This window comes from Ailuropoda melanoleuca, chromosome 17 (genome assembly GCF_002007445.2).
Source record: "Ailuropoda melanoleuca isolate Jingjing chromosome 17, ASM200744v2, whole genome shotgun sequence".
Lineage (NCBI taxonomy): Eukaryota > Metazoa > Chordata > Mammalia > Carnivora > Ursidae > Ailuropoda > Ailuropoda melanoleuca.
Window position 1 is genome coordinate 13049405 of NC_048234.1, and position 25809 is coordinate 13075213.

The 25809-nt window shown below is 59.3% G+C and overlaps 1 protein-coding gene across 1 annotated transcript in view; it reads right to left on the bottom strand.

The window, feature by feature from the left end:
* Positions 1 to 13118: 13118 nt before the first annotated feature.
* Positions 13119 to 25809, bottom strand: part of NATD1 (N-acetyltransferase domain containing 1) — a 14312-nt gene continuing 1621 nt past the window's right edge. The window contains exons 2-4 of the mRNA XM_034647304.1: positions 25607 to 25806; positions 18108 to 18226; positions 13119 to 16181 (exon numbers count right to left, since the gene is read on the bottom strand). Of these exons, the coding sequence (XP_034503195.1) occupies positions 16065 to 16181; positions 18108 to 18226; positions 25607 to 25806 (436 nt within the window). The 3' untranslated portion in view covers positions 13119 to 16064. The remainder of the gene's footprint in view (positions 16182 to 18107; positions 18227 to 25606; positions 25807 to 25809) is intronic.

The following is a 25809-nucleotide window of genomic DNA, read 5'->3' on the forward strand; positions in this document are numbered from 1 at the left end:
CTTTGAGGGTATATGCTGGGCAAATCACACCGCCTGACGGCAGCCCTACCCAGGGCCGGCATTTCCCTGCGTGGACGCTGCTGGAAAGAGCCAGGGTGGACGAAACCGAACCCAGGGATTCCTAGATGCTGCTCCAACAGACCTTTGGGCTGTTTGGAGGAGGAGCGATCACGGTGTTGGAACTTGTAGTCCCTCTCCTGCTTTCCACGGACAACGTTACAACACGTTAGTTGGTTCCATAAATACTTGAGCAACTCTCGTATGTCAAAATGTGCTCCAGATTACGAGATAGGAAAAAGCACAGCGCTTGCTGTCAGCATCCAAGTCCGGCGGAACTCAGCACGCCTGGGCACGCGGCTGTCAGGTGTAGATGGCACTCTTAGCATTGAGGATTCGTCGGTATCTCCTAACAGCTCATATTCTGCAGTAGATTTAAGTGCTTCAGGTCCTCTCACAGCCCCTCATTACCTACACGATGAAACTCAAGCTCCTTAGCACCATCTAGAAGCCCCTCGATAGTTTGGAGGTTGCCTATCTTGCCAGCTTCACCTGCCTCTCCTTCCTGCCTGGACCCTGCCAGGCTAGTGAATCCAGAGCGAAGCCATGTTTTCCCTAAAATGTCTTTCTCTCCCAGCCGACTATCCTTTAGACTTCAGGCCCGTCTGGTACCTCGGAAGTGCCCACTCAGGTCACACAACCCTGCCTCACAGTGCCAGTGTGTACATAACGTGTTGCTAGAGACGTCTGAACAGTTACCATGCTGCCTTGTCATTACCTACAGACAGGCCCGTTTTCTCTGGACCAGTGTGGCGATGAAGAGGGTCTGTAGGGATTCTAGAACAGCTGGGTTTGAAGCCTGGCTGCACACTCTGGATCTAGGGCTGTTTCTACAACCTGTTTCTCAGTTTCCTTGTATGTAAAGTGGGGGTGATATTAGTACCTCTCCTCACAGGACTGCTCTGAGCATTACATAAGATGATACATGTATGGAACTTGTACATACATGTCACCCAGGTGACAGTAACAACCGATGGGGATGTCACGCCAAGCCCTGTTCTAAGTATGTTATGTGATTTAACTATTGATCTTCACAACGACCCTGTGAAAGTGATGCCGTTATTGTCAACGTTCTCACCGTGTAAATGAGGAAACCAAGCCACAGAGGACATGAGTGACTTTCCAAGGTCACCCTGCCGGTCAGGAATGGTGCCAGGAATTGAACCCAAGCTGTCTGGTTGCAGAGATTATGCTATGCTGTGGTGCCTCTCAGGAGGAGCTCTGGGAATGCCACTGTCTTCATCAACGACGACAGGTCCCAGGCCAATGTCCAGCGCACAGAGGAAATGCAGGTACTCAATCAGCTGTGCGCCGAGGCTGAGCTTACCATCTCCCCGGCTCTTGCACTTAACCTCTGCCAGGCCGTCTGCTTCCAGTCTGCCGAGTTGAGCTGAGACACAGCCCCCTCACCCCCCAGTGTTGCCTCTTGATCACTCTTAATGCCCAGACACCTTCTGGAAGGTTTATAGGCAGGCTAGTTCACTCAGCATGTAGAAACGGAGCATCCACTGAGGGCACAGGCTGGATAGTGGAAACTGGAATCCTGTGGCCTCCCAGGCAGTGGAGCCACCCCCGAACGGCTAGCAGACAGACAGTGGGAAAGCTGGGTCCTCGCTGGTGCTCAAAAATAGTTGAGGGGCGCCTGGGTGGCACAGCAGTTAAGCGTCTGCCTTCGGCTCAGGGCGTGATCCCAGCGTTATGGGATCGAGCCCCACATCAGGCTCCTCTGCTATGAGCCTGCTTCTTCCTCTCCCACTCCCCCTGCTTGTGTTCCCTCTCTCGCTGGCTGTCTCTATCTCTGTCAAATAAATAAAATCTTTAGAAAAAAAATAGTTGAGCACCCTTTTCATTCATGCATTCTTAGCAAATAAGCATTGAGTGCACTCTGCGTCACACTTAGGCACCAGACACAGCACTTAGTAAGACGAACACTGATCTCGTGCGCTTTTCAGTCTAGTGAGATAACAACCAATTGAACATTTTCAGAGATTTTCCAAGAAGAGACGAAGCAGGATGATGTACTAGACTGCCTTGGAGACTGGGGGCGGGGGGAGGAGATCTCCTTCAAGAGGTAACACGTGCATGGGACCTGAAGAGACAGAGTGCTCCGGCAGAGCTGCAGATAGAATGTTCTGCACCCAGAGAGTCCAGGTGAAGGCTCTGGAGTGTGAGCGAGCTTGATATGTTCCAGAAACGGGACCGGGGAGCTCGGTGAGGGAGGAGGTAGTGGGTTTGCCTTTGGCTAAGTCACTTCCTCTCTCTGAGTTTCAGTTTTCTTATCTGTAAAATGGGGGTGATGGTCTGTGTGTGTTAATCAGGGTCTAGTTGGGGGGAAAGCCACCCTAGGTACTTCAAGCAGAAGGAGTTTAATACAGGGCATTGTTTACAGAGGTGTTGAGAGCGCAGGAGAAGCAAGGGGACAATAAGGACACCCACAGACTAGTAACCAGAGGGAGCAGCTGTGGCCCCTAAGATTGGGGGAGCAAGAGAAGAAATCGTGTTTCCCAGAACCGTGATTCCCGCTTGCTGGAGCAGGAGTTGAGCGCCACACCCCTGGGGTGCTGCTGTCACCACTGTGGCCCGAGGCGTCACAGAACCCCGGACTGGGCTGGCCTCTCCCTCCGTCCTGTCTGCGGAAGCCCTGTCCGTGCCTCCTGTCGGCCGAGTCACCCGCCGGGCTTCCAGTCCTGGCTGCAGGGAGGAGCGTAAAAAGGCACGTGTGGGATGACACGCGCAGACAGCACTCACGCACGGCCACCGCGTGCAGCTGTCGTGGGCAGGAGCAATGAGTGTTCAACAAGTCACACCTGTTGGATGCTTCACAGCGCCAGAAGGCATCTGGGAAGCAAACGAAGGCGTCTTTGTAGATTGTTTTCACATGAAGGTTTGAACTTATGACTAACAGCATCCAAAGGGAACATCTTAAAAATAGAATTTTAATTCTGAATGGATAATCTATTCACACGGCGTCAAATTCAAATTATGAAACAATATGCAGTGACAGTCTCTCGGATCCCGGTCTTCCCACTACCTAGTCCCTCACAGCTTCTAGAGCTGTCGCTTGTACCTTTCTCCTGTGTCTTCCAGAGAATCAGACGTGGGCACATGTATCCATCTACTAACACTGTTTCCTTTCACCCGGGCTGCGTACTATACACAGCGGTGTGACTCGTCCTTCTCACTCCGCCGTATCCCGGAGACCGCGCTGCGCAGACAGCGGGCGCTGAGATGTGATGGCTTTATTAGGCAGCCTCGCAGGACTCTGTTAGTGTTTCGGAGGCGGCTGCAGCCCGTCTGCTTGCACAACTTCCTGGCGCCCGTGTGCACACCTTCCTGTGGGATAATTTCCTGAGGACAGCTTGCGGGGTCAGAGGGCGTGGGCACTTGTCGCGTTGATAATGAAGGTGCCCGCCGAGGCCCCAGACGTGGAGAGTCAGAGAGAAGCCCTCCTTGCTGTACCCCGTCTGGATTCCTGACCCACGGACTCCATGAGCAGACAGAAATGGCCATTGTTTTCTGCCACCGTGTTTTGAGGTGGCTTGTTCCGCAGCGGTGGACGCCCGAAACAAGCCCTTCCGAAAATCCTGTATTGGCAGACGCTTTCCGCCTGGCGGGACAAAAGCTGGCCTCCCTGCGCTCCGTGGGGCCCAAGGCCGTCATGGGCCCAGCCACAAGCAGCCAAGCGTCCTTCCAGGATGTTCCTGGGGAGCCTCGATCCTCCTTCCTATCAGCACCCCACCTTGGACACGGAAAGGGCCCTGGTGTGTGCACAGCCCATACTCCTGGGGACCCCCAAGCTCATGCCTGTTAAGATAAAACAGTTGCCCCAGTTTCACGGCGTGAGCAGGGGAAACACACTGATTGCCCTGATTGATCTCAGGGTCCTCCTGGGTGGAGACTGGCGGCCGTCAGCACGAGAGTGATGACACTCAGCAGTCGTGGGGCTTCGTGGGACGTGTTACTCGGTCAGGTGTCCCCAAACCCTTGCTGAGCCCCTGCTCTGCGTCAGGTGGTGGGAAAGCCCCGGTGTCAGAGGAGGACGTGGACAAGGCCCCTGCCTTCTTTTTTTTTTTTTTTTTTAAGATTTTTTTTTTAATTTTTTATTTATTCGAAAGAGATAGAGACAGCCAGCGAGAGAGGGAACACAAGCAGGGGGAGTGGGAGAGGAAGAAGCAGGCTCATAGCGGAGGAGCCTGATGTGGGGCTCGATCCCATAATGCCAGGATCACGCCCTGAGCCGAAGGCAGATGCTTAACCGCTGTGCCACCCAGGTGCCCCAAGGCCCCTGCCTTCTGTTTGCCCGCATGGCAAGCTCCTAATTTAGGGCTGGGCCACACAGAGCAGGGGTACTGGAAGGTGACACAGGAGTTCCGGTTTTAAGACGAGGAGTTCCTGGGCAAACTGGGCCAAGATGGTTGGATCATAATGGTGCCTTTTTATAGTTGCTGTTAGAGCAGGCGCCTCCCTCGGGAGCCTGAAGTAGGCGAGACATCTACTCACAGGTCGGTCTCGCAAACGGGCTGGGGGACCTCAGGGGAAGTGGAGCGACCTCGCGTCTTCACGGGACATTAAAACATACCCTAGAATCATTTCCAGAGCTGCCATAACAAAGTGTTACAGACTGGGGCTTAAACCACACATACTTCTTTCCTCAAGCTTCTGGGAGCTAGAAGTTGGAGATCAAGGTGCCAGCAGGGCTGGGTTCCCTTGAGGCCTCTGTCCTTGGCTTGCAGCAGCCACGGTCTCACTGTGTCCTCACATGTCTCCCTCTGTACGCACACCCCGGTGTCTCCTTGTGTGTCCAGATTTCCTCTTCTCATGAACTCACCAGTCAGATTAATCAGGGCCCTCCCATCTGACCTCATTTCACCCCACTCACTTTTTTTTTTAAGGTTTTATTTATTTATTTGACACAGAGAGAGAGCGAGCACAGAAGCAGGGGGAGAAGCAGGGGGAGGGAGATGCAGTCTCCCCGCTGAGCAGGGAGCCCGATGCAGGACTCCAACCCAGGACCCCGGGATCATGACCGGGGCCAAAGGCAGATGTTTGACTGAGCCACCCAGGTGCCCCATCACCCTACTCGCTTTATTTTATTTTTTTAAAGATTTTATTTATTTATTTGACAGAGAGAGACACAGCCAGCGAGAGAGGGAACACAAGCAGGGGGAGTGGGAGAGGAAGAAGCAGGCTCCCAGCGGAGGAGCCCGATGCGGGGCTCGAGCCCAGGACCCTGGGATCATGCCCTAAGCCGAAGGCAGACGCTTAATGAGTGAGCCACCCAGGCGCCCCACACCCTACTCACTTTAAAGACTACGTCCAAATACAACCACGCTCTGAGGTACTAGATTTCAACATACGAATTTGGGAGGGACATAACTCTGCCAGAGCACGCTCTTGCCCAGTTTGGACTGAGGCCACCAAATGTGGCAAGGCTCCGTGCCCTATGGCGACTGTTGCCAACATCCAGCCTACTAGAAGCTGGAGATCAGAGTGAAGATTGCTTCGAGACAAGGACATGTGGGCTGACAACACTTGCTCTGGGCCCCCTGGGCTGGGACATGGGGGCTGCTGGATGGCTGCACGTGGAGCTGTCTGAAGGGGAGAGGCTGTGCTGGCAACCACGGGGGCCGCACTGGAGAGAGGCACCCGCTTGTACTAGGCCGGTCACATTCCCGCCTGGGCGGGAGGACGTGGGAGAAGGGCTCCGATTTTATTTTATTTTAAATCCCCTCCTGCCCCAGGGGATGCTCGGAGAGACAAGGGGACCCTACCAAGAGCATGGGCCACCAGATTCCTCGCGGTCGAAAGACGAACTGAAGGCCAGCAGTCACAGGAGGTGGGGTCCAAAGTGCCTGGCCACGGGCCTCTGTACAGAGCACAAAGGGGACCAGCACACGTCGTGTTGAAACAGATGCTTGTGGGGCGCTGGGGTGGCTCAGTCAGTCAGTTAAGCATCTGCCTGCGGCTCAGGTCATGACCCCAGGGTTCTGGGATTGAGCCCCACATCAGGCTTCTCCGATAGGAGCCTGCTTGTGTTCCCTCTGTCGCGGCTATCTCTCTCTGTCAAATAAATAAATAAAATCTTTTTAAAAAAAGAGAGAAACTCTGTATTGCCTATCTGAATGGAATGTCTGTATCACATGCAGGATTCTGCAAAAATACATACAGTAAGAACAAAAAAACATTATTAAATTCTAGCAAGATATCGTCGCTCCCCTAAAGCTCCCAGGAAAAGGAAGACACTTGCCCCCGAGGGGAGGGCTTGTCCTTTAACTCTGCGCTCTCATGGCCCAGGATCATCTCACTGGCCGCGGCCTCTGAGGAAAGACAGCCTCACGCTCCGAGTAAGGAGTACTCCCCAAATCCCAGTGGGGGGCGGGGGGGATTCTCTCTGTCTCTCCATCCAGGCCGGCAAACACAGGCTCCTCGTTCATATGCCCACAGCCTGCGCGTGGACGGGCAGCTCCTCACCGCTCCCTGGATTCCTCGCACAGAGGGTCCCATGGACACTCTGTGAAATGCCCAGGCCCATGAGGTGGGTGGCGTGAGTTGGAGTCCCGACACTGGCACCAAGCCAGCTCGGGGACGTCATCGTTCATTCATTCAACAAACATCCCTATACTCCCAACACGGTGCCATAGCCGGGGCTTAGCAATGAACACAACGGGTGTTGTCCTGCTTTCTGAGCTTTTGTTTCGGTGGCAAGAGTTGGTCAACAAGCAAGGAAACAAGTAAGAAAAGTCCAAGGAGTGATACAGGTCAGAATAAGATGGCGCGGTGAGGTGAAGAGTGCCCGGGGAGGCAGCATCAGATGGGAAGGTCTGGAAAGGTCTACCCTCTTGCCTAGAACATGGCTGAGATACGTGGACGTACAGGAGCCATTCTGTGATCGTGAAGCAACAAGCAGGAGGGCAAAAGGCAACATGGTAAGGCGATGCAGACGAAATGAGCCTGGACCTTCATCCTCCAGACTTACACATGGGATAAATGAAATGCCACTGTGAGTTGGGTTTTCCTAGCAGCTGAACACACGTCTAATTAGGACAGATCTAAATGACAAGGAAGGTGACGTTATGGTAATATTTGGAGGAAGACAATTTCAGGTAGAGGAAACAGAAGTGCAAAGGCCCTGCGGCAGGAATAAGCCTGAAGGATTTGAAGAGCAGAAACGAGGTCCGTGCGAGACGTGGGTGAGCAGGGGCTGCTTCGGGTCCCTCGGATTGTACCCTTAGCGCCATGCAAGGGCACTGGGCACGGTCTGATTGAGGTTTCAGGAAGATCTTTCTGGCTCCTGTGTGGAGAGCAGCCCACAGGGCACAAGAGATCAGTCAGGAGACCAGAAGTTCAGGTGAGGGAGGGATGCTGGGCCCTGGCCTGGGCCGGCTGTACTGGAGATGGAATCTGGGCCATGCGTGTACACACACACACACACCCCTCAACACATAGGGCCCTCTTCTACCCAGACAGACCCCAGTTCGAGTCTGACCCTGCCGCTTGTTAGCTGTGGACTCGGAGACACCGCGAACCTACCCATTTCTCTCGTACTCCCCTGTTGTGGTCCAGGACCCTGAGGATCTGCCCTGACCTCCTACGCGGCCTTTCTAACCCCAACCTTCACCTTGCACTCCCTTCTCCACACTTCACCGCCATAATTCCTTTAAAACAAATATGAACGTGGCACTTCCCCGTTTACAAGCCTTCAGTGAGTCGCCCAGAAGCCTCAGCAACAATCTAGGTCCCCGAGCAGGCCCGTGTGTTTGTTAAGCTGCTCTTAGTCTAACAGATCCACTGAACAATGCTTCAGAGGTCAGATGCAAGGTGGGCTCTCCCTCCCAGGAGTCCGCCACTTCCTGAAGGGGAAGGAGGGGTGCAGGAGGGGAGGCACCACCTTCGGAAAGCCTCCGTCCACTTCTGCCAATCAAGGAGCAGGGAGGCCAGGAAGTGGAGTTTAGGCGACTTACGGAGTCCCTGCAACAATCTGTCCTCTGGCCACCCAGTGGCAGAGCTGCCCTTTCTCCGCTCGCCCGCTCTGCTGGACGGACAGCCCACACCACACCCCATTGGGTCGGAGGCCTCCTGTCTCTTAGAGATGCAGCGTGCTCTCCACGGGCAGCCGCTTGGCATCTAGAAGTAAAAGCCAAGTTACTGCCCACTCTGAACCAGGATGAGATGGTGGGACAGGGACAGGCTCAACGCGGGTGAAGCTCTCAGCTGAAGAAGGGCGGGCAGGAGGCAGCACGTCCTGTGGCAGGTGCCGTGGGGACCCCCGCCCTGGCTCGGCCCCGACTCTGCTCTCTGGGAGGACCCTCCCTGTCCTGTTTTCTCCGTGGCCACATCTGAGGAGGGGCCTGGGCACTTGCTGCAGGCTGCGCACGTGGGCGAGGCCTCGGGGGGCCAAGCCAGGGGCACATTCTTCGTGGCAGTACGATTCCCAAAATTGAGGGAGCTCTCCTTCCAAGACGTGCCAGATGACTGCCCCCGGCACTCCTTCCTAACATAGCTTTCAAGAAGGTCCATTTCTTTGCTTTTAATCCCATGTCTGCCTCTGCCTCAGTTTCCCGAAGCTTCACTTCCGGAGCAGCTCAGACAGTGAGCTGGCGGGCCCAGGGGACACTGCATCCGCGCTTGCAGGCGGCCCAGGCTTTGTCTACAGCGCGGAGAAAGTTGGGTTGGGCCGCTGCTGCCTCGGACCTCCTGGGCTGTTGGCGCCCAATGGCAGTTGCCTTTTCCAACAGCGCCGGGCCGCCCACCCTGTCACCCACCTGACTTCCGTTTGCAGACTGTCCCCTTGCATGCACCCCACTGCAAACAGATGGCACCCCCCACACCCATTATTTTGCCTGAGTGCCCCTGAAAGCCACCAGGCTCAGTAGCGGCCTGCTCTGCCCTCCACGGCTGGAGGGGGATGGTGGCAACGAACATTCGCCCTGCACGACGTGAGTGTCCACTTTCCCTCTCTGCAGTATCTGAGTGCGTGTCCCCTGCTGCCTGACCCCTAAGCCAGGCCCGCTATCTCCCCTGTTAAGTAAGGGAGGCTCCCTAGCTCCAGGTAGAGTCAGTACCCTCGCTGGTATGGCGCACCCCCAATTGCTGGATGCTTAAAACACTATAGGAATGTATTTCTTGCTCATGGAACAAGCCGAACGGAGAGTTGGTTCTCAGCAGGGGGCTTGTGCCCACACAGCAGCCCGGGGACCTGCCTTCTTCCCCAGTAGACGCACGGCCATCACAGCCTTGCCATCGCCGGCATCCAGCAGCAGAACGGGAAAGACCGAGCCTGGAAGGAGCCCACCGCACCCCGCGCAGCCCACCGGCTAGAAGTCAGACCCGGGGGCACGCCAGCTCCAGAGGCCGGGAGCCAGGGGGTCGGGAGCAGCTGTGTGTCCACGAGTGGTGGGCGGCCTCTACCACACCCGCAGGCTGTCCATCATCTGCGTCCCCCTCCTCCCGGAGCTCGTTTCCTGCCTCCCTCACTTGCAGACACGTGCAACCTCGAAAGATCCCGTCAGTGACCTCACTGCTGCGCCTTTGTTCATGCTGTTCGTCTCCCCAGAGCTCCCTTTCGCTTTATTGTTCCATCCATTCATCTGTCTGTCCATCCAGCCAACAAATCTTGTTGAGCCTTAAATCTGTGCCGGGCACTGATCCAGTCTGGGGATAACAGAACGAGCAAAACAGAACACAAACCACTGTGTTCATGGGCTTGTATCCTAGGAGTGAGACGCAGACGACAGATAACAAGCTAAAATAAACCAGTTCTATATAATGTAAGAAGAAAGCAACAATTGGAAAAACTCGAGCAGAGTGAGGGAATCAGGAGGGGTGGGTAGCAGCTTAAAGGCAGGGTAGGATCTGGGGAAGGAGGCCTCACTGAGAAGCTGACAGTTGGGCATAGGCCTGAAGGAGGCCAGGGAGGGAGACCCAAGGACGGCTGGGAGAAGAGCATTCTGTGCAGATGGGACCGCATGTGCAAAGGCCCTGAGGTGGGAGTGACTCAGCGGGTGTGAGGAACAGCAGGGAGGCCTGCGTGGCTGCAGTGTGGTGGGAGATGAGGTCAGAGACCGTGGGGACCACCTCCTACAGGGCCTATAGGCTGACCCCTTCACAGTGCCCGCCTATCTTTTAGCTTTCGACCTAGATATTCCTTCCTCAGGAGAGCCTTCCAGGGCCCTCTGCACTGCGGTGGGGGCCTGCCTGTGCATGCCAGCGGTCCTGTCGCAGTCTTCATACAGGGTGTGTGCTTTCCACTCCCACCCTGCCCTGTGGGGTCCCCTGAAGATGCAGCCCCTCTCGCCCTCACATCCTGACGGAATACATAAAGGGTACTCCTCGTGGGAATGCGGTTGGCTTCTGAACTTCAAGGTCTCCGCTCGTAAGAGGAGGAAGGCTCTCCCTTCACAGGCAGATTCGACTTGGGAAATATGAATGAAGGGACCTGATTTTCTGACCTAGTTCATACCTTCAGTTGGCCTTTTTGTCCTAACCGATAAAACACCCATAAATTCTTTTCTCCCTGACTCTCCTTATTCCAGATTCCCAAATGACCATGGAGAGGCTTACTCCTGTCCTGTCTCAATGTCCATCCGCATCTGACACGTGACTTCATCGTGGAGTGCCTCCCGAAAGAAGCCTCTTGAAGGGTCCTCCTCTGACCTCATGTGTTCCACCCTCTCCCTCAGACGACTGCTGAATCCCGATCCCCCACCCAAACCCCTGATCCAGAGCCTGCAAGTGTCCCCCGTCACCTTCGACAGGCTCATGACACACCCGCCCATGCCGCGCCAGTGTCGCGATGACCGAGTGCCCCCAAACGTGAGCTGCCTTTCCCACAGCCGTCCGGAGGCGGCCTGGCGTTGGGAGCCGTCGTGCTCCATCACGCTGCCTTCGGCCAGAGCTGCAGATGGATTGGCATGGTATCAGCTGCCCTGCCCCTCGCTGGCAAGAGTATTCTATCCTGCTACTCGTCTGGGGGCATCCTCATGCCTTCCTCCCCCGGGTCACACGTCCCGGAGCCCTCCGCGCCGGGCGGCCTGTTAACTTCTGCCCGGGGGGGGCGGCACTGGCACGAGCCTAGACGACGGTGAAGGCGAGTTTCTGGATCTGGGGTGCTTTTAGCAACCGTGGCAGCAGGGACGGGAGGGCACCCACCCCGGGGTTTTGTTCAGGTAACGGAGTCCTAGCGGTGGCCCAGCAGTCGCGGCTTCCAGGGACACCTCGCGCCCCAGCTCGCGGCACCGCAGCCTCCCACACGTACTAACATTTGGGTCATCTCCCCGCGCTTGCTCGTCTCCCCCAGTCCCCCGCACTAAATCCCGTCTCTTTGCCACACCTGACGCCGTTCCTGGTCTCAGCGACGGCCTCCGAAGAGCGGTCCCTCCAACACTGGAGCCCGGGCTGGCTTGTGTGACCGGACTGGGCTGGGGCACAGTCATGACCTCACTGCCCCCGGGGGGAAGGGGACCGTGGAAGGTCAAAACTGCTGCTGGACATCTCCCCCGGTTTCGGTGCGGGGTGGAGGCGCACCCTGAATGCAGGGCTTGGAGAGCCGCTGGCCGCTGTCCCCGGTCACCGGGACGTGATGGCTACAAATGCTCCGGTGTGGGCTGGATGCTGGGGCTGCACCAGGGTCAGCAAGGGAAAGCCGAAGACTCGGCTGCAGGCACAAGGCCGGGGAGCATCCTCGGCAGCCAGGGACACCTCACTGTCACGCCCTGCGGCTGTGGGACGAGACAAGGGATGTCGGAGCCCGGAGCTGGATCCGCTAGGGGCCGCGTGACAACGGGCCTTCACGGCCTCGCCAGACGCTGGTGGGGAGCTCAGGGCGCTGTTTCGGAAGGAGCGGCACCCTGAGAATAGCAGAGGGGACATTCGTGTGGACTTGGGCAAAGCCGAGAAGCCAGCCCGGAGGAAGGAACAACGTGAGCGAATGAATGCTTGGCTGCTCCCTCCTGGTCCCCGCCACACCCCAGCTGCACACACGATGTCGTCCTCTCCTGGCCATCAGGCCCCCTGGCCTAGCTCTGTACCTTGTAGCTCGAGCCAGAACATGCCTCCTTCCAAATGAGCAGAGTTATCAGAAGTTAAGTGTATTGCTCGCGGAGACCATCTGTCACCTAGAGTGGACATTAAGACCCAGGGCCCCTGAGCCCAGCACTGTCTTATAAAGAGGGCGGGGACTGGGCGAGGATTCTGTTGCTTTTGCTACCTAGCTATGTGGGCTGCAGCCTAGGGACTCCCCCATTCTGGGCCTCAGTTTCCTCATCTGTAAAATCGGCCTGAGACCTGGGATCTCATGGCACCGCCATGACACCAGGCTGGACAACATTTTGAAGGGCCTTCCTCTTCTTCTGGTCGGGGTGGCACCGTAATCCTGAGTGGGAACTAGGAAAACTCCCATTCAGGGGTCCCTCCCTCTCTGAGCCGTCAGGTGGGGGCAGGGAGTGGGACAGACGTGGGATGTGGCCACGCGGCCCTCGAGTGCAGCGCCTGGCTGTCGCCATGGGCTTGCATGGGACCCTCCCTCCCTCCGGGGGACCAGAAGCGCCAAGGGAAGGCTCTTTGGTGGGGAGAGGGACAGTCTTAGAGCAGTAGCCGAGGAGACGGGACAGGACATCACAGTGTCTTGCTGGCAAACCCATCGAGCTGCTCGGCAGGCCCGGTGCTGAGAGCGCGGCTGTGGCCTCAGGAGGTGGGAGCTGTGACATGGGAAAGGATGGCCAAGTCCCCAGAACCAGACGCCACCGCGCTCTTGCTGGTAGACCTTAGCCAGGTTCCGGGTGCCTGTTAGAGCCTCACCTTCCCTACCGGAAAACGGGGGCTTCGCTGTCCATTGGATAAGAGGCTGAACACCGGCGCCCGGGACAGAGGAATGGCAAGTGCCTGCCCAGCCTGCCCTCTTCCTCCCTCTTCACACCCCCAGGCTCCTGAACTTTCCTCCTCGGTAGAAGGGGGCGCCAGTGATCAGAATGCCGTGGGGATGGTGCAGGTTGGGGTGGGGGAGAAGAGCCCCGGGGCCAAGTGCACTCCGTGCGGCTTCTAGAAGCAGTCCTGCAGCCAGCACACTAGGTCACACCTTTTATTGTAATGTACGCCATGCAATCTGTTCAGGAGTTTGAAAAGTAACGAAGGGAGCGGGTCTGGAGACCGACCTTGGCCCAGACACCACCTGGAACACGTCCTGAGTAGGAAAGGCACATGAGTTACCACCTATTTTCACCGGCAAGAGAAGGAACCCCCCCCTGCCCCCCAAGCGAGACATGGCAGGAGAGCACAGGGCCTTTGGGGCAACCTGCTAGAAGGGGGGGGCGCCACGGTGGGATCCCCGAGCATCCCCCTGCCCCTGCGGGCGGAACAGGCCCACATGACCTGCTTGCTGAGGAAGGGCTCCTGGAGGGCCCAGGATGGATGCAGGCGAGGCTGGAGCGCCCCGGAGCAGCACCTGGGGGCGGGGGAGGGGGGCAGGCCGGGGAGGTGGGCTGGGCGCTCCGGGGCTGCGTCTGCTGCAGACCAGGGTTGCTGCCTTGAGGCTCTGCTGAAGACTGAGGGCAGGCTGGCCGCTGCAGGGGGCAGTGCACGGCACATTAAGGCAGCCGGAGGCCAGGAGGCTCCAGGTCGCTCCTGAGGGAACTGGGGACAAGCTGTTCCCGGGCCCAGGGCTGATACAAGTCCCCTGAGACCCTGCATGTCTCCTGGTTCAAGTACTAAGTGTTTTGTGTGTTTGCTGGCCAGGTGTGGCATGTCCCCTGCGGTTAGGAACACAGGTTCCGGCTGGGACACATGGAGGACCGGGACAGGGCTGCTCTCTCAATGCCATGTTGCTCTCGGCTCCCATTGGCCCTGCTTGCCCCGGGGGCCTCCCCCGGGGTCCCGTGTGCTATTGCCGTAGGGCTCCCTGCCATGGCTGAACTGGGAGGGCCCTGGCGCCAAGTGGTCTCCTGGAGCAGGTTCACGTCACCCTGTAGGCCACGGGGGAAACAGCACCAGTTTTCTCAGCTACTGGGCAGTTTTCATGACCGAGGCTGTGTTTGACCTTGGGGAGGCATGTGTGGATGGGGGAAGGGAGCGGAAGGGGACCCATAACCCCCCTGCCCCAGGAGTCGGAGGGAGAAGGCCGGGACCCCAGACTGGCCCATCCATCTACTCTTGGGCCTACGACCCACTCTTTCCTTGAGCTGCGCCAGGGATGGGACACCCCCAGCCTTGGAGAGGACTCAGCTGAACCTACTTCCTGCCAGAGTTCCTCCCACCGCGGACTCCCAGCACAGGAGAGGCCTGGGGGCTTCTCAGGCTCCTTATGATAGCCCTTTGCAAACAGAACCGAGGAGCACGGTGGGAAGGCGAGGGGTGCCCTCAGCCCTCGCGGTGGGGGGGGATCCTTAGAGGCCGGAGTGGGGCTCGGAGAGAGCACATGGGAGGGGGTGGGGGATGCCAAGGACAGTGCCTCTCTGGGGCTCAGGGACCCCCGTGGGCAGGCTGCCGGGCCTCCATGCACACCCTGATCTAGACATTCCTGCCGCTGTGGGGGAAGGGGTCTGTGCCAACATCTGCGGGGGCCCCTGAGCTGCTGCGCTGGTTGTGGTGAGCTCGGTGCCGAGACCGGGAGCAAAGAGGTAAGTGGGAAGGCAACCACAGGCCAAGGCCTGCTACCACAAGTCAAGAGAAAGGGAGGGGTCACCGTGGCAAGCAGTCCCCCCAGCACACACACCTCCCCAAGCCCGCCCCCAGCCAGAAGCCTGGAGCAACACGGTACCCCAGGGGATGTGCTGTTAGCCGATGTCTCAGCCCCAAAGGGACTCTGACTCCACGGTCACCCTCCAGCCCCACACAGAGGCAGGCATGGATTTGACCCCTGCAGGAAGGAGGGGACAGGAGGACAGGACCCTGAGCCCTCAACAGCTCATAAAGCCTGTGGAAGGAAGGGTGCTGAGAACAGGCCCAGCCAGAAGCCTGCCATGAAAGGGAAAGGTGCTCTGACTTCCGATGGCCACAAAGGAAATCCCTCCCCAGAGATGTTTCTTCCCCATGGGGCTGAGGATGATTTTGTGAGGACAGTGTGCCACCTCCCACCAGAGCTCCAACGGGTCCTCTGTGACAAAGCCCACCCATAGGGGGGCCAGGAGGCTGGCGGAAGGGGGGTTCCCAGGGCTTGGTGCCCGGGCTGCACCTGAGCCTGGCTCCAGGCAGACGGGGCAAACAGGGAGGGTGGCCACAGGGGACGGGGACTTCGATTTCCCACAGAGCTGACAGATGAGGGATTAAGGGAACAGGTACCAAGGAGAGAACACCCAGCGCTCCCTCCATCAGCCACTCCGCTGACGCACAGCCCTGCACGTAGTGTCCTGTGTGTGTGCATATGCGTGTGTGTGTGCGCGTGTGCTCACGTGTGCACAGTCGAGCCGCGGTGGGCGCCCCGTCCACACATTCCAGGCTCTGCCCACGAGGAGGGCTGCCCCTCGCCTCGGCCTGACCCCAGCACCGGGCGCAGAAGCTGGAGGGAGAGCAGGCCGGCGGCGGCAGCCGTGGCACAGTGCCATGGCCCCAGGAAGTGGACGTGAGGTTTCTTATTGCTGCTCTCCACTCGGGGAATGCCCTCCTGTCGGCATGAAGGACACAGCCCTAGGTGGTGGCACAGGGGGCCCCGCATCAGCCCTCCTGCCGATCGCAGAGGAGGGACCAGCAGGTGGGACCCAGACGGGCCACCTTGCAGTCCGGGCCGCCGGCCCCCGCAGGCCCCCCCACAAAAGGCGGGAGTGGCCTTCCGAGGAGCCAGCCGGTGTTTGCGGAGCAGGAAACGCCGCGACCTCGGCTGCCCGGCCTCCCCTTCACCACAGTAGCTGGACCACTGCCCATCGTCGGCCGGCAGCCTCCGGGGCCCCCGATGAGCGTCCTTACAAAAATAACTCTGAGTCCGCCCCCGGGGGGAGCAGGTTTCCTGAGAGCAGGCGGAGGGCCAGGCGAAGGCCGCGAGGAGAGGGCTGGCGCGGGGGGCTCCTGCCCGCGGGCCGGGGTTATGGCTGGAGGCGCTCTAGGTACTGTGGCAGCGGGTTCTCCTTGACATACTTCTGGATGTACCAGCACGTGAGATGGGCCTTCAGGTCCTCCTCCACTACAAAGTCCAGGGCAGCCTGGCGGCCGGGCAGAGAGAGAAGCGGTCAGTGCCTACAGCCCGCGGCCCAGCCCCCACACCTTCCCGGGCTCCTCCCTCCGAGGGCGGCAGCTGGCGGCCACGCCGACGGTCCTAGCTGGCCGGCCACGGCACGAGGCAGGTGCCGCCACTGCCCTGCTTTTGCAGTGGGGGCAACCGAGGCAGAAAGCTTGGGTGAGCTGCCCGGGGCCGCGGGACACGGCGGCAGAGAAGCCAGGATTGGGTCCCGAGGCCCTGGGAGGGCAGTGTGCACACTGGCAGCCCGGCGAACCCAGCGGCAGTGTGGCCACGGTTCTGTGCATCTAGAAAGGCAGCAAGCAGGCACTAAACCAAAGAACCCTGGACCCGCACCGTGTGTCACCTGTCCCGCACCTCCCCCCCGCGAGGCCTGGCGGCCACTGCGCCCACCCCATCCGATCTCAGGGCCTCTGTGCCCACAAGGCCTACAGCTCTTCCTCCCGCATCTTCACGTGGCCGCTCCTCTGATGCCTCGTCCTGGAACCTCACCGTCTGTCTGGGTCAGGGGCGCCCCAAGGCTCCCTGCATGTAGCAGAGCTCACGCTTAGTTATTATGACAGGGCTCCCGAAGAGGATGGCGGGGGGTGGGGGTGGGGTGGAGAAGCGATGAGGGTGCCAGCACGTGGCCTTCTTCATGGCTGTGGCTGTTCTCACCAAGGAGCTCAAGAGACAGCGAGCGAGGGCACGCCCGGGGTACCCCTACCCCCAGTGCCTTGCAGGATGTCCTGCATACAGTTGGTGCTTAATAAGTGTCTGCCGAAACAAAGTGGAGGACAGCCTGGGTGGGGCTGGCTGGTCTGATGAGAGGGGAGGAGCACTTACTGAGCACATACCAGGGACCCTGTGCTTACAGCCCGTTTGAACCGCCAGCTCCACGCCCCTGAGCAGGCCTTGCTGCGCCTCCTTGTCCACACCCATCTCAGGGCTCACAACCCGAGACCTCGAGAGACCAGATTCCAGTCTCTCCTCCCGTTTCACAGAAAAAGAAACGGAAGGCCTGCAAAGGCAGCCATCAGAGGCCACATGGTGAGTGCCTCTGTGCCCTCGTTAGGCAGGGCTCATGAGAGCCATGGACGGGGCATCTGGAAGATCCCACAGCTGTCAAGGCTCCCCAGCATAAGGGAAGGGTGCATCCAGCCCCACGGCCCGCCTCCCCGCTTCCTGGGTCAGTGACTCTCAGAGTTTCCGCTGAGGCAGCACGGGACAAGCCCCACAGGGCAGCGCGGAGGCTGGGCCCGCTCAGAGGAAGGGCCAGCTGTGTCTGCAAGCCCGGGCACGAGCCGCTGGCCCTGGCAGCAGCAGCCACATGAGGAGAGGGGAGGGGGAGAACGGAGGCCCGAGGTGGGGGAGCAGGTGGGCAGGACAGCCAGAGGGAAGACCATGGGCCTGGAGCAGCCCTCAGGGCCATGAACGGAAAGCCAGCCTCTGTTCCGGGCTGCAGTTCCCTGCAGGAAGCCCGCACCTGCTCTCCAGCCCGCCTGGGCTCTGAGATGGGGACAGATGGGGACGCAGGGCTCGGGGGGGGGGGGGGGGAAGGGGTGGAATGGGATGCAAGCCGCTGTGCTCAGACATTCCTCTCCCTGCTCGTTCAGGAAGTTTACTGAGCACCTAACACGTAGGGGCCTGGCCGGGCTAGTGAGCTGCTGAGTACAGCAGGTGTCCGTGGCCCCAGGGGCCTAGCTCCACACGACCCAGGGCCTGGGGCCAGACCCGCCGCTGCAGAGGAGCTGGGGGAGGGCAGATGCTGCCAGACAGCCGCCCGCTCCCGGCTGTAGCCTGCTGGCAAGGTGACGCCGTCTGCACTCTGGCCACGACACAGGCCCGGGCCGGCCCCCCAGGGCCATGGTTGAGCCCAGCGAGCGAGAGGGCGGCACCCCCTCCCCCCTACCTTAGCCAGGTGCTTGGCGATGCCGCGCCCGCGGTAGGCGTCGGGGACCTCGGTGTGCTGCAGGTCCACAATCCGCTTGCCCACATACTCGTAGAGCAGGACGGCCCGGTCGTGACATCCTGTGGAGGGAGGACGGCCAACAGGTGAGGCCCCGAACACGCTTGGGGCTTAAGTCACGCAGATGCAGGGATGGGAGTCTGGAGCCAGGGTGCCGGGGTTGGACCCGGAATGACCTCTCTGTGCCTCAGTTTCCTTACCCATAAACTGGGGGATATAATAAAGCATTCCTCGTGGCGTTGAGAGGACTGAGTGAGGTCATCTCTACACAATGCTAAGAGCGGTGCCTAGAACACAGGAGCACGTGAGCCTTTGCTCTGGAAAACCCTCTCAGCACACGTTATCCACCCAGCCAGGCACCCTATCTGTCCATCTGTCCCTTCAGCCCTGTATCCATCCATTCCAATCGACAGATGTTTGCAGAGCCCCAGGCACTGTTTCTGGTGCTGGGAATCAGCTGCAAACAAGCCAGACAGAGCCTTGGCCATAGAAGGGGAGACAGAGGGTAAACAAGAAAAGCAAGTTAATTAGCGTGCAGGGGTGGGGCAGGGACAGAGGGCGTGCTGCGTAGAAACAGGAAACAGCAGAGGGAGTCATCCATGGGATGTCTCCGGGAACCGTGTTTTGGCAGAGGGAACAGCCAGTGCAAAGGCTCTGAGGCAGGCGTGGGTCTGATGGATTTGAGGGACAGTGAGGAGGCTGGGGTGGCAAGCAGTGTGGGCAAAGGGGAGGGTGGGGGGTGCTGAGGGCAGGGATGTAACAGCAGCAAGTGCTGCAGAGACCTTAAGTCACTGTGAGCTGGGAGCCACAGGAGGGTCCTTGACAGAGGAGGGACCTGAGGTGACTCGGGATCTCACAGGACCCCTCTGGCTGCCACGAGAACAGACCCGGGACAGATGAAGGGAGACCAATGAGACGGCCACCACACTGGCCCATGTGAGTGACGATGGGGACGCGGATGTGGGGAGAGGCAGGGGGGTTCGGGAAGGCGTCGGACTCAGACAGTGTTGTGACAGTGTAGCGGCAGGACTTGCCGGCAGCCTGGCCATGGTGAGTGAGAGAAACGGGTTCGGGACAACTCCACGGTCCATCATTTCAGGCCACTGTAAGTGTACGAGGAAAAAATAAAGCGGGTTGGGGGTGAGAGGGGGCCATTTAGCCCGGGGCAGTCTGCAGAGATCCCTCCAAGAAAACCTTCGAGTTGAGGGGGTAGCTGAGGGAGGGACGGGCTGAGGACTCGGTCGATGGAAAGGCCCTGCGGTTAGAAAACACAATTCAGGGGCACCTGGGTGGCGCAGTCGTTAAGTGTCTGCCTTCGGCTCAGGTCATGATCCCAGAGTCCTGGGATCAAGTCCTGCATCGGGCTCCTCCGCTGGGAGCCTGCTTCTCCCTCTCCCACTCCCCCTGCTGTGTTCCCTCTCCCAGTGGCTGTCTCTCTCTCTGTGTCAGATAAATAAATAAAATCTTAAGAAAAAAAAAACAAAACAGTTCACCGGCTCTAAAAGGAAGCATGTCAATGCCAAGTGTCTTTCTTTAATTTTTAAAAGCGAATAATCTCTCATGTGTTTTAACGTCAAAGCATCTGAGAGAATTCGCTACTCAACGCTGCCTGGGCTCCCAGCCCGTGGCGAGCATGGAGGGCTGACAGGCCAAGAGATATCAATGACCAGACCAGGGTCTCACAGCAAATCGGACATGGCAACAGGCTCCCATCCCACGTAGGAGGCTTTCTGTTTCTCCCCAGAGCTCCAGGAGGAAGCTATAATTCATCTGCCCATTTCCAGATGGGAAAACTGAGCTCCACAGAACCCAAGGACCACGGCAAGTCCCAGGTGAAGCCGGTACCCAGGCCTCCCTCCCGACCCTCAGCCCCACCTCAACAGGCCTCCTACCCCCTGCCTCCAGGCCTTTGCCTCCGCAGTTTCTTCTGTCTGGAACGCCCTTTTCCCTTCTTGGCCCCAGCGCGTGTGGCCCCAGTCCCGCCTCCTCCCCACACCTTGGGATCCCCAACGTCTCCCCCTCACGTCCCCTCTGTAGCTCTGCAGGCCTGGCTGCGGCCACCTGCCCCGGCTGGGTGGCATGGGACTTGGCTCTTGGCTCCCGCGTCTGTACCAGGGAGTGAACTCAGCTCACCCAGGAGGGGAGAGCAGAGATTGGGAGGCTACTTTGGGCCGGAGCCGGTCACCAGTCACTGAAGGAGCTGCGGCCTGTCTGCCCTGGCCGTTTAAGGACCCAAAACTCACGGAAGGCCTACTATGTGTTGGGCAGCGTTTGGAGTGCTGTGCCTGCAGCCCTGAAGAAAACTGACTCCACCTTCCTTCAGGGAGGAAGACAGATAAACAATACCATTGTAATGGTAGAAACTCGAAGGTGATAAGCTGGAATACAGCAGAGAAGGCAGGGGGGCTGCCATCTTACATGGCGTCTACAGGGAGGCCTCTTTTGAGCAACGACCTGGAGGAGGTGAACGATCCGATCTCAAAGGAGATGCAGGGGATGAGCTGTCAAGGTGCCAAGAAGAGCATGTGCAAAGGCCCTGAGGTGGAATGTTCGAGGATCAGTGAGCAGGCGGGGCTGAACCCGAATGAGGGACGGAGAGCAGTAGGAAGCCATGTTGGGGTCCTAGCGTTCCCGGGCTGGCCTTCGGGGAGATAACAGGCAGCTCACACCTGTGGGGCCCTGCCACGGGCAGTCTTGTGCTTGGCTCTCTGCACACACTATTCGTCACCACCGTCTTGCAAAGTGGGTAAGATTCTTACAGCCCTGTTTACAGATGGGGAAACTGAGGCTCCAAGAGGCAGTCACACAGCCTGGCAGCATGTGGGGCTGAGCTCAGAGTCTGCTGGCTGAAAGAGGTACAAAAAGGCATCTGGGGTCACCCGTGTGAGGGAGAAAGCTCTATGGTGAACCCCCCCACTGGCCAGGCCGCAGCACTCTAGGCTGGGCAGGAACCAGGCCCCTAGCGGACTATCTTGGCACACCTGGCCTATGGCCGGGCACCCACCTTGGCCTTAGAGGGGCAGCGAAGGTCACCTTGTCCCAGCCACCGACACCTGACCCGGCCCAGTCCACCCCCACCCCACCAAACTGGTCTGGAGCGCCCCAGGAAATGGCCAGCCTCCCATGACTCAGGCCAAGATCAACGAGGTCCTCCGCGCCTTGCCTTCCTCTCACACGCTGCTCTGACCCTTCAGCAGTGCATGGACATAACCTTCGAAATGTGCCTGGAATCTGGCCGCCACGCCCATCTCCGTGGGCACCCCCTTCCGGCTGCCTTGCTGGCTTCCCTGCATCCAGCCACTGGATCCCGTGTGGCCTCTGCGGGGGCCCAGGTCCAGCCACACTGGCCTTGCTGTCCTCACACACAGACAGCTCCCGACCCCCCAGCCTTTGCCGTGCTGTGCTGGTCACCTGCTTGGGCCCCAGGCCCTTGTCTGGATGGGCTTCCGTGACCTGTCAAGCACTCCAAGCCCCACAGCAAGGGGGTCAGTGCTTGCCATCGGGGGCACAGGGACAAGCCCAGGGCAGGCTGGAGCCCTGAGTTCCAGTCCCGGCTCTGCCAGGTGACCTCAGGCCAGTCCTGAAACCTCTGCGTCCAAGCCCTTACCTGTCCTGCCTGGGACCATCGCTGCCACCCTCCTGGACCTCAGAATCACCTTGAGACCGTGAACTGGAACTAGTTTTGAGAAAAGGGAAAGCTGCTCTGCTTGGGGGGGGCCCTGCCCTGGGTTTCTCCACTCTGGTACCCTCCACCCGGCCCCAACTCAGGACCGAAGACCCCGGGAAGCTACCAGGAGAGCGGTCACCGAGAGACTGTCTGCCCTGGCAGGTGGAGAAAGAGGAGCCNCTCCTGGACCTCAGAATCACCTTGAGACCGTGAACTGGAACTAGTTTTGAGAAAAGGGAAAGCTGCTCTGCTCGGGGGGGGGCCCTGCCCTGGGTTTCTCCACTCTGGTACCCTCCACCCGGCCCCAACTCAGGACCGAAGTCCCCGGGAAGCTACCAGGAGAGCGGTCACCGAGAGACTGTCTGCCCTGGCAGGTGGAGAAAGAGGAGCCGCGGTTCTGGGTGGGAGACGTGGGATCTTTGCAGAGGGACACGATCCCTGCTCTGGCCGAGCCAGGCCTGAGAGGAGGGCCAGCGGACCCGAACCCCATGGTACAGAGCAGAGCAGGACACTGAAGCGGAGGGCAAAGCCAGAACCCGGGCCCCTGGGAGGGGCGACACGAGGGGCTCGGAGGTGGCTTCGACAAAGGGGCTGCGGCCAGGAGGCACTGAGGGCAGGGCCTGGGGTTAGCCAGGGAAGTCCATCCGCACAGCAGGCGAGGCCCCTCGCCACACCACGCGTCCTCTCCCACCCTCCCTGCTCAGCAACACTGCTCCAAGCGTCACGGGACACTGTGGGGCGGCAACATGGGGTCAGGCAGGGGGACCTCATATCCAGGATTGGGATCTGAATGCCACGAGACTCGGTGCTTCGTTTCCAGTCCTGTGGCCTTCGAGGGTGCCGAGGGAGGCCAGAGGTACCCGCTAACCCTCTCGGGCCTCAGTCTTCCCATCTGCAAAATGGGGGTCAGGAAGGAAGTGGAAAGCACCAGGATCCTAGGACCCCCAGACGACCCTCCTCCCTGCGGCACGTGGACAGTCAGTCCTGGCTGCGAGCGGAGAGGGAAGGTCAAGGAAGGGACCTCCCAGGGGTGGGGGCTCAGTTCTGGCTTAGATGCCACTGGCCGTGGGCCCTGGCTTCCCCTCCTACGAAACGGTGACACACAAGCTAGTGTTTCGGAACATGAGATGGGGGCGACAGGCCTGGGCTGCAGCATTGCCTCACACGCCATCCACACGTCCTTCTCCGTCTGTCTGGGACCGGCCACGTCTCCCCCGCCCTGCTCACGACGTCCGGACTCTTGCAGTAGCTACGTCCCTGCTTCCGTCTTGCCCCACACAGGCTGCTCCCCTGGCGCGGCCAGAAGGAGCCCGGGACACACCACCCAGCCTCTGCTCAGGACCCCCCGAGGCACCCACCTCACAGGGAGTCGAAGCCAAGTCCTCACTACGACTTCCGTGGCCCCTGTATCACCGCCCCCCACCCCGACCTCTTGAGCGTATCTGCTGCGATCCTCCAATCCTCCCTTCTCCATTACTCCAGTCTCTACTGCCCTGGATGCACCCCGGGCAACCGCAGGGCCTTTGCTGCTGCGGCTGCTTCCCCCCGGAGTGCTCTTCCCGCTGGAGCTCTCCCTTCCTTGTCTCCTTTAGGTCTTTACTTAACTGGCCCCTTCCCAGAGCGGCCCTCCTGGACACGTGATTCTAAACAGCAGCCCTTTCCCGACAAGCCTTTCTGCTGCCCTGCTGTCTTCTCACCAGGCCCTTGTTTTCTAGGACACATTACACCTTCATTAGTGTCCGCGCCCTTCTAGACTGTCCGTCCGCGAGTACTCAGCACCTAGAGCAGTGCCTGGCACACAGTAGGTGTGCAGTTAAGGGCTTGCGGAGTGAATCCCAGTTCTTCCACCTCCAAGGTACAGGACCCTGAGCCACTCGGTCACTTCCCTGCGTCTCGGTACCCTCATCTGTACAACAGGAAGAGCCGTTTCCCCTCACCCCACCCTCGCATGCCCACTGCCCGCCTGGGACACAGGAACTGCAACGCAGCTGCTCCAGCTCTGCCCTCGCGCACAGCAAGAGCTTGCTGGAAGCTTCTCAGCACAGCCCTGCCAGGGGGATGGCCCCAGAGCCCTGGGGCTGCTCTGCTCTCAGCCCAAGCACTCACCTCTCCCAATGGGTACAAGGAGCCAGTCTCCAGGCCTTGCCCTGTAATTCAGCAGACTCTGTGCCACGCTGTTCCCCTCCCCAGCTGAGGCCGGACTGGGCCCCGACACAGATGATCTCCCCCCGTGCCCCGTACGCACAGCCGGACGCCACCTTCCAGGCTGGAGAGAAGATGGCGGCCCCCTACTCCTCCCTGGGCTGGGCTGGGGGATCCCCAGTCCATTTTATAGTTAGCCACTTGAGGAAGGGAAGGAGACAAGTTTAGAAATATGGCGAGGCATGTCCAGCCTTGACCACAGCCAATTCTAGAAGGGTGGTGTCCTTTGGCTGTACTGATTCGCAAAAAACCAAAACCAAAAACCAAAAAAAAAGGAAAACCCCAAACATTCCCTTTTTCTTCTGTCCCTGTGAATGTAAAAAGGAGCCTCTTGGGCCCCCAAGGGAACCAGAGGCCTCTCTGGAACCTCAGGAAAAAAGATCTGAAAAACCACAAGGACCCTCCCCAAAAGAATGGCCAGCTCCGAGTGTCAAGGCCAGCTGGGCCGCGGCGAGCAGCATGGCGGTGGAAGGACTTGCGTCCACGTGGAAAGAACGCTGTGCAGGGTCAGCTGGGCCCAGGTCTGAGCTCTGGGACTTTGTGATGCGGGGCAAGTCACTCCTTCACTATGGTTCAAACCTCACTGTACTCATCCATAACGTGAGGTGAAAATGCCCCCATCACAGGGAGGTTGTAACAGGGATGTGGTGGGGCCCGAGAAACGTCCATGCCCCAACCCCAGCCCCTCCTGACTGCATCCTCAGGCTGGAGACAAGCCCAGTTCCAGGGATCACACCAGATAGGATCCTATCCCAGCTCTGCCCTAACTCACTGCCTGACCTCAGGCAAACCTTTCATTCTTCCAAGCCTCTGCCTTCCTTTCTCAGAAACGGGCACGCTGGCCTCTAAGGGCCCTTCTGGCTTGGCCACTGCCACCGCGGGCCCAGCCGGGCGGGAAGAAAACGTTATTAACGCAGAGAGGGGGTGCACAGGGAGTTCATAATCCTGGATTTTCTAATTCTAGTTTCTATCCCCCAGACCTCTTAGTGGGGAGGGGTTATGGGTTAGTAAGTGGGAGAAACTTTCTTTACAGGAAATGAAGACTCGACTCTGCTTTCTGGTTTTAAAAACAACCATCGGTCTGTAGAGTAGCTCTTGTTAATGGGCTGCTAGCGGTATTCTAAGCCATCTTTACTCTCAGGACAGCATTTCATCCCTACAAGCAGGGGACAGGTGTGCACTGGTGTTACTCCCATTGCCCAGATGTAGAAACTGGGGCACACAGAGATGAGGCGACTTGGCCAAAGTCTCAGAGCCAACAGGGCTGATGGCGACACCTTCCCATCCATAGTCCCCACTGAGGCAGGCACCCCGGTCTCCCTCAGCCCCGGAAGATTCCCCCAACTACCCCCGTGCAGAAAAGCTAAAGTTCCCAGGGGCGGCAAGAAGCCATTTAACACCCAGGGAAAGGGAGGCGGTCACCCTTGACCCACTCTCCAGGATCTCCAACAGCAGCCCTCAGGGGGTGTCCAACACGGAAAACTGCCGCGCTTGAGCAGGTCCCCTGCGGGTCCCCTGCGGCTGGAAGCCGGGTGCTGGCAGCAGAGGACACGAGAGCTGATCATACTCCTACCTCTGCCTTCCCCGGCGGTCCCCTGCCCGCCTGCCCGCGGTCCTCCGCCTGGACACGCCTCTCCCGGGCAGCCCGCTCCTCCCAGCCCCGCGAGTCTGCCGCGCCCCCACCTAGCCCGCGAGCGCAGCCCCGGCCCGCTCCCGGAGCGCTGGGCGGAGCGGCACCGGAGCAGCGGCCGCCGGAGGCCACCCCGCGGCGCGCTC